This window comes from Eschrichtius robustus, chromosome 17 (assembly GCF_028021215.1).
Source record: "Eschrichtius robustus isolate mEscRob2 chromosome 17, mEscRob2.pri, whole genome shotgun sequence".
Lineage (NCBI taxonomy): Eukaryota > Metazoa > Chordata > Mammalia > Artiodactyla > Eschrichtiidae > Eschrichtius > Eschrichtius robustus.
This window is the reverse complement of record NC_090840.1, coordinates 14,021,625-14,036,340: the sequence shown is the minus strand read 5'-3', so window position 1 is coordinate 14,036,340 and position 14,716 is coordinate 14,021,625. Positions and strand designations below refer to the sequence as shown.

Here is a 14,716-nt window from a genome sequence, read left to right as displayed (position 1 = left end):
GGATTACAGGAAATAATTCATATCTAGTACTTAGCACAGGACATAGCATGTAGTACATTCTCAACAAACGTTAGCAATTTTCAAATTAATATTACTATACCACCACCAATAGGCCAGACTAGTGTCTGTATTGATTGTAACCTTCCTAGACCCTAGCATACTTCCCAGGATTAAGTAAGCATTCAATATACAGTTATCGAAAAGAAATGACATGAATTCCTAATTCATGCCAACAGTATTATACGTAACTCCAAAAAGATACTTTCTTTATACTCTACATTTGCCATCTGTTTGCTCAAGAAGTGTTCACTTATTAAATAAATTTGTTAAAGTAATAAATGAACTGTAGAGACAATAAATTTTAGTAAAAAAACAATCACAGATTCCCCTACAACTTCTAAATGGTATATAGCTTTTCTTTCAAGAACAATGACTTGCATTTCCCTTTCTCAGGATTTAATCACTGCTCATACCACGGCTTCTGATGAACAACTCTGGATGAGTTTTGTTAATGCTTGGAAATTATGTATTATAATATATTGATTCATTATTCTTACATTAATTCTAATAATTAACACTTATTCGCTCATCAAAATGGTCTATGTATCATTTGCCTATTTTCCAGGTTCAGAAGAGTACATTTGGAACCCTTGCAGAATCAGTTCTTTAACACTGTCAAAATGACATGTTATATATGCTTCCCCTCTCCTGTAGTTTCAAAAACATGTGTTCATTTCTTTGAGTCACTTCATTAAAAAACCCAATCCTTTGGCTCTCTTTCTCCTATTGTCCACATTAAAGAAAACTGGTGCCACACAGTATGGCTGGCTGGCTTCCCAATGTGGTCCCCTTGTCAAGACCTCAGAATTGCTGGGAGAGCAAGGACCTCTTACTACCCTAGTCTGGGGTAGCACAGTGCTTGCCCCATAGCAGTGCTCCATAAATAACTCCTCTGTCCTTCAATGAATGACTGCACAAATGCCAGCACCTGATTCTTTCCAAGTCCTAAACATTTGTTGTTATTCTAACACATACTCTTGGTTTTTGACACGAGGGAAGAAGACTTTCTATCCTTGAATTCAAGGGGATCCCGTTCTGCTGTTCTTGAACAACTTTCTACAAGCTATCAATGGAGGATTCTAAAAATAAGCTCTAACAGGGTCCCGTGCTTTGTGTATTCTACTTCTTATAGGTCAGAGGAGTGAATTCATATTTTTCATACTCTTCTTACACCCTATTGTGACCCGTCACTGTGATTTCTCCAGCTTTACTGAGGTATAATTGACATATAACGTTGTGTTGGTTAAAGTTGTGTATGTTGACTTGATACACTTACACGGTGCAAGACGATTACCACTATAGTTAGCTAACACCTCCATCACATAATTACCACTTCTTTTTTGTGGTTGAGAACATTTAAGATCTACTCTCTTAGCAACCACTGTGATTTTGTTTTACATACAACGTTTCCCTATTTTAGTAGGTATGATCTAGTCATTTTAAACAGATGCATTTCATATTTCTACCTCTGCAATGAGAAGATGGATTCACCATCAGAAACACAGATGAAGATAGAAACAACTGAGTGTACACTATTGCCAGGTCCTGCAGTAGATGTCTTCACATATATTACTCACTTAATCCTCATGCCACCTTTTGCAAAAAGAAATTATTATTCCCATTCCACCAATAAATCTCTGAGAGACCATGACGGAATCATGGTCACACAGTAAGTAACAGGATTCAAAACCAGTTTTCTAATTCAAAATCCAGGGCTCTTTCCATTATACCAAAATCGCATCACATAGATCACTGCTTTTAGAGAATCCCAACTCCCCACATCCATAATTTAACAGTCCCAATCTTGGTCTCAGCACTGCATGCTAAATGCACTGTTTTGGTAGAGACTAATGCAGCCAGACCAAACCACTTCACTACGAATGTAGACCTCATCGTACTGAAATGTGTTCATGATTAAAAAGAAAGTAGATTTGAAACCTGCTGAACAATTATTTCGATTGTAAAGCAATCACGTAGTAAAAATAAACTGAAGGAAGACTGCGTTCCTTCTCTACTACAGATGTGCATTTTTCTATATAAAATGCACTGTGCTGGGTAAGGCGTGTTCATTCTTGCAGTGATCTCATTTATTCTGGTTTCTAATTACCTAACCACTGAGCACAGGGTACCACTGTGAAAAGTATATTGACAACTAGAAGGAAGCACCCGATTGAAGAAACTAATTGTTTACTGTTGCAGAGTTTTATTTTCCCTGCTTCCTTTTATTACCTCACACCGAGGAAGAACTATACATCTGAGGGCTAAGGCAGTCCGTTAAATAGGAATCAATGCCAAAGTGGCTGCTATGGCTCAACACAGGCAGAGTGTCTGCACAATTAATATGGAAAGGACCTCTGCTGATCTATTGATCCTGCCCAACTTGGTCACCCTGAGCAATGCGTTTGTGATAAATGAAAAGCTTAAGAAAATTGCCACCAGTCAGCAGGGATTTCAAAAACCCAATACCTCTGTCCTTGTTCCCCTATAACAGAGAAGGCAGTTTTCTCAATGAAACACGGAAATACTCTTACTCTTGTGAAAAAAGGGCCAACAGTTATTTGTTTTCAAAAATACAGAATTCACTTATAGACACATATGCATGGATAATAAAATATTAAATATTTACATTCTCCCTTTAGGAGAATTTGAATGGCGGTCTAACAATAGGTGCAATCCAAAAGCCAGTGATCATTCAGGCAAGTTTCCAGTACATTTTATAGACATAACTTCCGGGTGTCTATTGATAATTTCAACATTGTTATTTGACTCCTGTCAAAGAGACAGTACTGATGAAATCTTCCCATGACTGTACTAACTCCTATGTCTCATAGTCTGGAGCTGAAAGACAAGGGGTTAAATGAGTATTTGAAAGAAAAAGCAAAGAGATGGCAAGCAGAGACGGGCACCATGGAGAACAACTGAACAGAACGGAAAAGCGATGGGCAACAGCTGGAGAGAGATCCTGGCAGCAGAAGCAGAGCCAAATTGAATATGCGGTTCACTCCATATATCTTAAGGCAAAAAATCAATCACATCTAAGGGGCACATTTTCAGCATTGCACAGGGAATTAACCATGAAATTCCCATTAAAGATAACAGGACTTTCTACTGCAACTTTCAACACATTCTCGGAAAGTTCTCAGTGTCTAGCTTTAAACCTAGGCTTCAAAAACATTCCACATCCCTCATTCCCTTCTCTTCAGGCACATTAGGGTGGTGTTTTTCTTTGACACGTTTCATTGCTGAGGTGAGCACAGAGGTAACTGCAGACCTTTGGGGATGGGTAATTGAGCACTTAGGGGCTAGAGGAGGTATTTGCTTGGCTGAAAATGTGTATGAATATGAAACATCTGTGTGTAAGGTAGGACTTTACCACTGTCACCAGGTTTGAATCTGCTTCTCTGCATTTTAAATTCTTCAGCCTGGACTCTTTCACCAATTGATTTTATTTCTGTTACATGTTTTTGGAATTTAACTGAATAGGTCGGGTACCTATCGAAGTTCCTCAACACTCCCTCTCTAGTTCATCTTTTCTCTTGGCTGTCTGACTTTTGTCCTTACTCCTTGTAGGTTCTTTGATGACACCAATACTTAAGGGGTGTCCAGTATGCGATTTTCATCTGTTTCCCCCATCCTTTGACATTGTACCATAATTGTTTTCTCTTTGACCTGTTTATCCAAGATACTAAATAGATTTGTTTGAATATTTTTCATTCCTTTCTCGTGGATCCTACAGTGTTTTATTCTGAGGCTCCACGGGTGCACAGAGGACAGGGCAGTGGAGAACCAGGGAATATTAATACTCTCTCTACACTCCCTGGTGATCTTTTCTCACCTTCCACAATTGGCAGCCAATTATTCTTTGCTTACGCTTCTGTGCCTTTTCCTGGAATACCTCTTCCCTGCTCCTAACACCTGGTTTGTTCCCAGAAAATTCTTAGCAGTGTTTTTCCATTACCCCTTGAGATTACATATATATGTTATTATTTATTGTTATTATACCCGTTTGTACTCATATATACTTCTAGTCCTTGCTGACTATGAATCCATCAAAGTACATCCCCATATAGGTACATTGTGAGCATCTAAAACTGAACATGTAACAGATTAATTTAACATCCCTCTCCCCAGTCCCCTCAAAGACAAATGTATATTTCCCCCCGTGGCATCCTCCCTCCCCCAATCTTTCCCAGCTGGAATCATCAGAAACTCTCCCTCTCCCCTGTTCTCTACTCCTCACCAGCTCATCTAGTTCTGTTTACTGCCTTTTCATACCTTTCCCATCTGTCTTTTCCCTTCTAACCTCTGTGCCAATACCTTAGTTTTGGATCTCATCATGTCACTGTACTCCTGTAAAATCCTAGCTGTCTCCCTGCCTCCATCCTTGTCCCATCATAGACCATGGTACTGATCTTTATTTTTAAAATATTTTTCAAAACATCTAATCATGTTATTCTTTTGCTGAAAACCTTTCATTGGCTTCCTAGGGGCTCTAGGAGGGAGTCCCAAACCCTTAACCCAGCAGGCAGGGCTGTCCACGCTCCAATTCCTGTCTTTCTTGCTCCTTTCTTCTCCCAACACTGCTTCCTTCTCATTTCACCGCCCAGAAATAGCCAGCTCTTTATTGTGACCTCCAGCCCCGTCGTATGCTATTTCACACCTCGATATTGTATTTTCATACTATTTCTTTACATGGAACGTCCTTCTCCATTTCCGTCACCTGGTAAACACTATTCATGCTTTAAAACCTATAACAGGTGTTACATTCCATCCTTCCTGCTTAACAGGATTTAAATCTCACTCCTCAGTATTCCTCCCGAGGGTGTTAGATGACCTATTGCCAATTTAAAATTAACATCTTAGAGGCAGAAATTGCTGCTTCCTCCCTTCAACTTCCTCCACACCACCTGCTCTCCTGCTCCAGGTCATAGAGAAAAAGAGGCAGTTCGGAAAGTGCTGGCAAATGAACCATTTATATTGGTGAGATACCCATATTTCTTCCCTCCCTCTGGAGGACAGAAAATTTGGCTTATGTCATTTATTAGAGCACTTATAAACCCACTAGCATTGAAGCCCTCAGGAAGAGATCCTAGAGAATGACTGGAATTTTACTGTGCTTTAAGTATAATTTTGCAGGTTTAGGAAAAACAGTCACTGCAGTTTCTTTAAAAGAAAATTTGAAGAATCATGCCCTATTTAACACTTTTGAAAGTCGATTCTGTCAATACATTTATCACTTTTAAATAGCTACATTTTAAAAATGTAAATACTTAAATTTTACTAATATAATAGTAAAATTGAGTTTCGCAAAAACAGATGAAATATCACTCCAAATTATGTATTTAGATTATTTTATCAAGATATGTTTAATGTGCCTAGAATTTTCCAATCTTAATGATAGGAGGTAATAATGTGTAAGCTCTGGCTTTATATGTACTTAAATTAAAGCATGTCTGGCCCATGATTACTGGCTGGCAGAGCTAGAAACCATTGCAATAAGAAGTGACTCTCATTATTACTGTTTTATTCTTCTTTCATAGTAAACTAATGAAAACGACGAACATTTTAAAATAGAATAATTTCATCACTAATTTATCAAGATTCATATCAATTGCAAAGAAAAATCTAAGCAAGAAAACAAATATATATGTAAATCTGGCCATCTACCTCTTCAGAGTAAAGAACTTTTATAAAAGATAATGAAACAAGGTAAAAGAATAAAACTTATAACATATTTGAAATATTTGATTTCTTCCCATAATTTTAAGAGAATAAACTTATTTATCTGTTTGTTTAAATTAGCATAAATCATGGAGTTTTATTTGCCTACTTTACAACTCAGTATAATTTGAAAATCTGGGTTTACTTTTCTTTCTTCCCCCCAGCTTTACTGAGGTATAACTGACAATTAAACATGGTATAAATTTAAAGTATACAACCTGTTGATGTGATATACATATACATTGTGAAATATTCATCACAATCAAGCTAATATAACATATCCATCACCTCACATAGTTACCATTGTCTTTTTCTTTTCTTTTTCAGTGGTGAAAACACTTAAGATCTACCCTCCTAGCAAATGTCAAGTATATAATACAGCATTATTAAGTATAGTTGCATTGTTGTTATGTCACATCTCCGGAATTACTCACCTTGCATAACTGAAACTTTGTACCCTTTGACCAACTGTCTCCCTGTTTTCCCCTACTCCCAGCCCCTGGTAACCACAATTCTATTCTCTGCTTCTATGAGTTTGGCAGAGTCATTAAGATTTATACTTATAGCATGAGTAGGATATATTCTGTCTTTCTCCCAGAGCCCCATTATTATAGCATCTTATTTTTTTCTCTTCTAAAGACTAGTACACAATTTTGTATTTTCATTTTTGAGGTTTTTTTGGTTTTCATTCATTAATGATTTTATTAGCTATCAAAGAAATGAGAATGGTTGCATTGATCATAATCAAATTATAACTGTTAAAGAAAAATAATCAAAACTGCAGCCATATCTAATAACAATTTTAAATGTCACCTCTGTCATTCCTTTATATAAAGGAAGTGTTTTAGACTAATGTGTTTCAGATTCCTGACTCTACGAGCATAATTTTAGGACTTCTTATTGCGAACGTACAGTATCCTGGCATCATGAGTTCGCAGTTTCTTTTGTTCTGTTTAGCCATCTTTCTGGGGATTTAAAATTCAAGATTTCCACTAACCTTGCTGCTAATCTTCCAAGTCATTTTTGGACAGAAAATTAAATGGATACATTTCGAACCTACATTTGCTTATTGCAGTAATTTATTTTTGCCCTCCCATACCTAGAGTCTAACCTACATATGGAAAGCCCCAGAGTAAATCCACTCCTCTTACTTGATGTGTTTTTGGCTGCACAGTGGAGAAAGATGCAGCTTCATCCTCTGCCCTGTTAGGACTCTGATTACCTAAGCCAGGTTACCTTGAGTGCTCTACTTTTATAAGATTCTCCATTTCCTCAATCTGGGCCTATTTGTCAATTTGTCCTTTGATGCCATGATGACGACAGAATAAAATACTGCTAAGAAAGAGTCCTTAAATGTCAAACAAAAGTGGTTTTTAAAATTGTTAATTGACAGTTGCCTAAAAAAATGTTTTTTTTTTTTTAAAAATTGCTTATATGAACCAAGAATCACTACACTATTTATCTCCATTTGAAATGAAAACTGTTTCGTTAACCAAATTGGTAATACATATTTCCCTTTAGCTGTTTTTATATTTTAACTCCTGGATTTCACTTTTCTAACAAACGCTTATAATCATACTTTGGGTCCTATACTATGGTCACGTGATAGGTTTGGTAAGTTTCTGCTGGAAGAGGGATGATTCTGAGAATTCGACCACACTCTGCAATACTGTCCAATGTGAAAAAATGTCTCAATTTCTAAATAACCAACTAAGAAATGCATTTTGGAAATATACCCTTTTAAGTTAGAAACTTCACATACATATATATATATATATATATATATATATATATATATATATATATATATATATATATATATATATAGTTTATTAGTTCCCCAAATTTCATATATGTTAAAATGAGTTTCCACAACGTATAAAAGGAAAAGCAGTCTAACGCGGGAATACATAAATGGCAGCCAGCTTGATGTTCATCATCACAGGCTGACCTTGCCCCAGACTGTTTCCTCCTCACACCTGTGTGGGGTTCAAAACAACGTGATTATGATGCTCCTGTTATAGGCGCTAGTGAACCCCTGGTGCAGGGAGCCCCTCCTGACGCTGCTGTTCACATCCCTCACTGGTGACTGAACACCAAGTACGTTAGCTAATGCAGGGTCTTGTTTCCTGGAAGAGATTCATCCTCACAACAGAACATAAAGATAAACGGGAATTTATGTGTACAGATCTCCAAGGTTTTGGTACTAAGACATCACAGGTGAGTCAGACATGAGGCCTGTGTTCAAATCACCCCGCCTTCCTGCAGGACCATCCCAGGACTCCGACACGGCTGAAAGTCCATTATTAACAGATACAGAGAGTACGTGTAGGAAAAGTCCCTGGAACAGGTCCTTAAAGGGAAACACTGGGATTCCAGATTCCTTGCCCTCACTAGAAATTTCCTTGACATAACCTTTCAGGTAGCCTCTGGAAATTTCCACCTACTGTTTCCACTGGTGAAGGAAGCAGAAGCAAATGTAGTGCGAGGAATATGGCATCTCTGTTTTTGGATGCGATAAGACTCATGCTTAGGGTTTACAACATTTGCAGTGTGCTAATTCATAACAGTTAAAGGAAAACAGTTGGCTATTAGGCAGGGATGGGAATAAAGGAGCAAAACAAAATGAAATACCGCAGTGAACGGAAGGATGCTGCAGGAGGCAATAAAAGGGAAATTTAGAACCCGGGTAGCATGCTTGCGGATCTGCAGCAAATAACCGCATGGAACAAAAGAGAACGTTGAAAGCCACAGCGCTGATTCAATACTTTACAAACGTTCAAATGGGCAAAAAAGAATTTTGCCTATAAAGCAGATATATGGACAATATAAAGCATGACTCTTTGTAGGAAAGAAAATTCAAAAGATATTCAAATGTTTGTATTTGATAATCAAAGACGTATAAATTAAAGCACTGCTGAAATACAATATCGTTGTACACCTGGTAGAGAAGCACAATAGATAAATGGGTTCTAACAGCCTCTGAAGACAAGGTAAAGATGGCAAACAACTATCTAACCTTCTGTTGGGTTTTTACAAGGACAATCCTTTTGGGAACTTAAATAATAATATATTAACCAAAGAGGTTTAAGCTCTTTGACACACTAATTGTATCTGGAGGATATTTTTGTTTACTTTTAGCTTAATGGAAAATAAAATGGAAATTTGAACAGCTACATAAAGATGTCTCTCTGCATTAAGGGCAGTAGAGAAAGAAGATAAACCACTAAATTAATAGTTTAGTAAACTGTGGTGTAGCAAGTGGCTAGAATATTATGTAGCAAATAAAAGTGATCACGGGAAAGTCTGTGTGGACGTTTTAGATAGATGATAGGTAGGTAGATAGGTAAATAGATACTATGAACATAAAGCAGATTATTAAACTATACTAATAAAACTATGATCAGATGTATGTTGTTTGGTAGAAGGTGCAAGAGATGATTCAAAATGAAAATGAAAGAAGGCAGGTCAGGATAGGAAATTTTGGAAAATTTCCATTTATTAAACTACCTTTTAATATCATGTATACTGTTTAAAAGGCAAAAACCCGATCTTAAAAAAAGACAATCTTCTTTCACTATTCAATAGCAATGGAGGTATTTAATATAAGTAAATGACTGAGGAAAGTGTGTGCAGGAAAGTTCATCAGCAGAATTGTAATGCACATAAAGGACTGCCTCAGGAAAGAGAATTTAATAAACAAAGCTGGGCTAAACGCTATGAAAAGATTTTAATAATTCATCCTGAATTCTATTCCTCCTAATCTTGCATTCACTGTTGTATGCCACCCTGCCATCTAATTCAGGTTGGCATTAAAACGTCTAAACATTAATGCTAATTAAATCTGCCTTTTCATTCTGAAAAATCACATTCTTCTCTTTAATGTCAAACATAGGCCATATAACTCTATACTTTAAAAAATGTTAGATTCCCTTTTTTGGTGAATAAAATCAGACAAGGCAGGAAGCTGATTATCTAATGTGGATACGATATTGTTAACCATTTCTCATCTTAATTTTAAAAGCGAATGGTAAAACAGTCTGTGTAGTATTTATTCTGATTCATATTATGAACTTCTCCCCTTTACCAGAACCTGAGGGTAAACCTCCACGTTCAATGTTTAGTGTAAGTGTGGATCTACTTGGGTTCCTTTCTAGCTGTCTGAATTATAATTACTAAAGAACTGTTTTAGGAACGGTCTTATGTGAGATTTCTGATTCCCATATAAATTAGCACGCATTTTATCACCATGAAAAATCTAAGCATAGCCTTCCCTGAAAGACTAAAGATAATGTTAAACTCCTATTTTATTCTGCATAATAGAAAAATAAAACCGTACTATTTTCAAATAGTTTTAACCTTAATTTCGGCATCTGTCATGGGGAATTCGTGCCTACACCTCAGTAAATGTCTCTGAAATGAACTAACTAAAGCCATATTTATTTTGAACTGTAGAATTGGAAAAAGTCAAAATACTTTGAAATTTCAATGTTATTTGTGATTCCAACACACCAATCAATGAATACGGCAATTATAAAATGGTTGTGGAACATCGATCTGTTTCTCCTACCCATCAGTAGTTAAATTCTAAAATTGTTCATGGGACACCTCAGAGAATAATTTGGACAATTTGGTCACGGTTCTAGGATTAAATGGCAATTAAAAAAAAATTTTTTTTTTTGGTCTCACCGTGTGGCTTTCGAGATCTTAGCTCCCCGACCAGGGATCGAAGCCGGGCTCCCTGCACTGGAAGCACAGAGTACTAACCACTGGACAGCCAGGGAATTCCATTAAATGGCAAATTTAACTGCATTAACTTCCAGTGAATTCATGTGGAGATAAGAGCGTATGCTTGTAGTTTGAAGCCTGGAGTGTCCCTTGGTGGTCACGGTCCTCAGATAACTATGATCTTGCACCAGAGTAGGATAAGAACATTAATCAAGGGGATGGCACTTTGCCGAGGCCACCGTGGCCACTGTGCTGGTTCTCGAGCACATCATGCTGGCCCCCACTTGGGCTCCCACATTTGTACTCTGCTCCCTAGACAGAATGCTCTTTCTCTGAGATATCTGCATAACTCACTCCTTCATTTCACACAGGTCTCTAATGAAATTTCCTCCATGGAAGTTGCCCGCCCTTCATCCCATCTTGTCCCTTTTTACCTCTCTGACTTCTGTTCTTTTCTGTATTTATTCCACCTACCACATTACTCATTTATTTGTTTACTTGATCATCTGTTTCACCCCAACATGATTTACATTATATGAGAGAAGGGAGGTTTTTTTTTCAGTGCTTTATCCCAGCAACTAGAACAGTGCTGGCACATAAACAGTGCTCAATGCATATTAACTGAGTGAATGAATAATAAATGAATGAATGAATGAATGAATGGGAACAGAATGAATGAATATGACTGATCAGAGGCAGAGAGCATTTCTCTGCTAGTAAAAAAAAAGATGAAATAATATTTTACTCATTTAGTTGCAGATGATATTTCAATTAAGCTCTTAGTAAGCTTGCAATAGAGCACAAAGTACACAGCAATTAAAATAAAGCAGAAAACTCTGTATATTGTGTCACCCACAAAAATTTAATTCTCCTTTTAGAGAAATAAAGTCTTGTCACACTTCATAAGCAAGGACATGCTGTGTAGGACTTGTAAACTAGAATTCAGGCACATCAAGTCAAATGGAATGTCACAGATGAGAACCTGTTGATTTGAACTGTCTTTCTCCCTCTTTCTACCTCTTTCAAACCCTGACCCATCAAAACCCAGTTCAAACGCTACCTTCTCCATGGCAAGTTCTAACCATCTCAAAGATCTGTGTTCCTTCTGAATGTTATTTTTTAGCTGTAACTTTCCTAGATCATTTATTTTTCCTCGTAGTCTAGGTAACCTGTTATTTTTGTTACTTTTTATTATGTTTTTGTTATCTTATTTTGTCATATGAATATTTACTATTATTTTTGTTGTTTGTTGTTCATGCTTTATGTCTCTAACATGAATATCACCCATTTATGACATTACCCAGCCAATAGCACCAACTGCAGTCCTTTGCCTGGGTTAATTAGCAAGTAAATTTGAATAAACAATAACCACCATCCACTCAAAACCTAACTGGCCTCTTACTAAGAAGAGACTATGAGTGGTGACAGCAGATTCTCTGCCTCCAATGAGGACTAAATGCTGCCCTCTTGTTTCCACCTACATGGTTTCATTTTGCTGTGAAAAATGGAGAGGTGATACAAGAGGAACAAGTGATTATGAAGACGGACCTGACTTGGGGTTCTCCCCTCACATTTGCATCTGATGTAGCTGTAGGAATTTATGCACCTACCACAGCTTTCCCAGACACAGCACTACTGCTTAAGATAGACCAGCTGAAGGGGACCTATCTGAGACTTCTCCTTACGTTTTCAGGAAGAGCATATTATTGTGTGGGCTCCTGCACTACGATTTTTCCAGGAGTAGGAAGGCAGCAGTAACTCCAAGGCAGCGTCTAGCTCACCACAGTTGGGTAACAGGGATCCAAACCACTGAAGAAAAAGTTTTGTTTTGCTGGTCACCAGCCCCTACCAAGTTAAGTTCCTAGAGTGAATAAAACAGATGCAAAATTTTGTACCTAAAATATAAATCTTAATATAAATACAAGGGTGATAAGATTCTAGGCCACAGTGATATAAACGTGGGACTGCATTCATTTGTATGAATAAACAGTCACTGAAAATAGAAGAACCAAAGCCAGAAATCACTGTGCAAGAATTATCTGATTTCTAAAGTCTTATTCCAAATATCTCTGAGCCCTGTGAATGTTTCCAGCTATAATATCATGGAGCTAAATGTAATAAACAAGAACCTCCGAATGTAATAAGATATAGCAAAGATGCAGGCAAAGATGCAGGCAAGGCGGAAGTCACGTACCGATGCACGCCGCTGTTGCACATGATGACGTGGCAGGCCCCCAGCCTACTGCACAGCTCCGAGGACACCGACAGCAGCCCGACGCCGGAGGCGCTGCAAGCCGTGTTCGCACAGGCAGCTGTGCGCTTGGATCTGATAAACGAGGCTACCAGTCGATACAGTTCATCCAAAACGTTGAGAGGCCTCATGAGCTGCAGAAAAAAATGATGCCCATAAGGTTCAACATGTTCAGTAGAAAGAAATCCTTTTAGATTGGATATAATTCACAGTCGTTACAACTTACAGTGAATAGTCTAAAATATTTTATTATGGAGATAACAGAATCAGAGACCACGGATGTTTATGAATTACACAGTGCTCAAGAACAACGCCAGCAAAATTAAATAAAGGAGGTAAATGGCAAAGCATCAGCCAATGCAATCTTCTATTTTTACCTTATCTACATAAGCAGCTTTGGATGTGGAGTTTGGTGGTGAATTTGACTTGTCCAAGTAGAATGCCCTGTAAGAATACAAAGAATAAATGATCATTTATTGTTAGTAAAATTAAAAAGCATGAAGACATGCAAGTTCCACTGACTTCATTTTAAAGACAAATGAAAAGACAAAGTGTTGAGCGCTAGGATGAGTGGGACTGCAAAAAAGTCTTCCACTCAGAAAAAAATGATTAAACCTACCATCAGCTCCATTACTTATTGCATGGCTTTAGAGAGATTACTTAATTTGTGTGTGTCTCAATTTCCTCTTTTGCAATTTGGGGATCACATTAGTTTCTACTTCACAAGGTGACCAAGAAGATGAAGTCAGCGCAAATAAAATGCTTAGGATGGTACACAGTACAGATTAAGTGCTCATTGATATTTACAGTCATTAATATTATTATAAAAGTTGAAAAAAGATATTTTCTTATGACTACTGAAAAACATCCAGTTTTTACTTACTGTGCAAATGTCAGATTATGAAAATAATACTCAAAACACAAATTTTAAACAGACTGCTTAGTTGGATTCTTTCAGCCACTAAGCTATGTTCAGATTGGAAGTAAAACCCTCTTTGAAGATACACTGACTCTTTTTGGTCACCAGGATGCAATACGACAACCACTATTTTAATACACTAGGTGGAATCCTAGTGGCCTGCAATAATTAAATGTGATTTCCAAAGAATTATTGCTGAGTTCATTTAGCTATTAGCTCAATACTAAACAGAAATTGTAAGAGAATGACCCATGAAGACAGGACATTTAAGTTATATTTAAGCGAGTATGTTTTTAATGAAGTGAAATTATTTTAAAGCTGTCAACACTTAACATTGATATACCAAAATAATATTAGAATGATTGTCAGACTAGATATTGAAATAAAACTCATTAGACTGGTGTTTCAGAGAACCTTTTAGGACCTCAAATTATTGGTGGATCATTATCCAATGCATGAGTAGCAATGGGCATAATCAGTAAATCAGTGAGAGAGAACTTCATGCCCAGCACTGGTATTCTGAGTCCCACTAGACACACACACACACACACACACACACACACACACACACACACTGCTATTTCAATTACTAGAAGTAGCTAGCAGTAATGTAGCTTGTTTTTTTGTCTTTTTAAGCTAAAGTAGCATGGATTAATCAAAATTCACACTTTAAATTAGGAAAGCTTTAACTTCTTCTAACTTCCAAAATGTAAATTATGCACATTCTCACCGAGAAGGTCTGTTCATCTCTCAAACACAAATTCAAACTACAACAGAAATTTTACAACAGTTCAGCATCCAAAGCATTTTGAACTCCTAGGAGATTTCCATGTATCATCTTGAAACAGAGGTGGTACCTCAAACCTGGAATCCAGAGAGATACCTTGATCAGATGTCCCTATGCCTTTCCTCAACTGTGCTTGGTAGAAAGATGTGGTGAAGAAGAGTCCACAGCAGGGATGAATTATTCCCTCAGCCCGGATCCCAGAGCTACCTACCGCTCCTGAGCATATAATGCTGACAGGAGTCTGGGGACT

The 14,716-nt window shown here is 37.3% G+C and overlaps 1 protein-coding gene across 1 annotated transcript in view; it reads right to left on the bottom strand.

The window, feature by feature from the left end:
- The window catches only part of PREX2 (phosphatidylinositol-3,4,5-trisphosphate dependent Rac exchange factor 2), a 291,158-nt gene that overhangs the window by 28,228 nt on the left and 248,214 nt on the right, over nt 1-14,716 (bottom strand). The window contains exons 36-37 of the mRNA XM_068525808.1: nt 13,138-13,204; nt 12,704-12,894 (exon numbers count right to left, since the gene is read on the bottom strand). Of these exons, the coding sequence (XP_068381909.1) occupies nt 12,704-12,894; nt 13,138-13,204 (258 nt within the window). The remainder of the gene's footprint in view (nt 1-12,703; nt 12,895-13,137; nt 13,205-14,716) is intronic.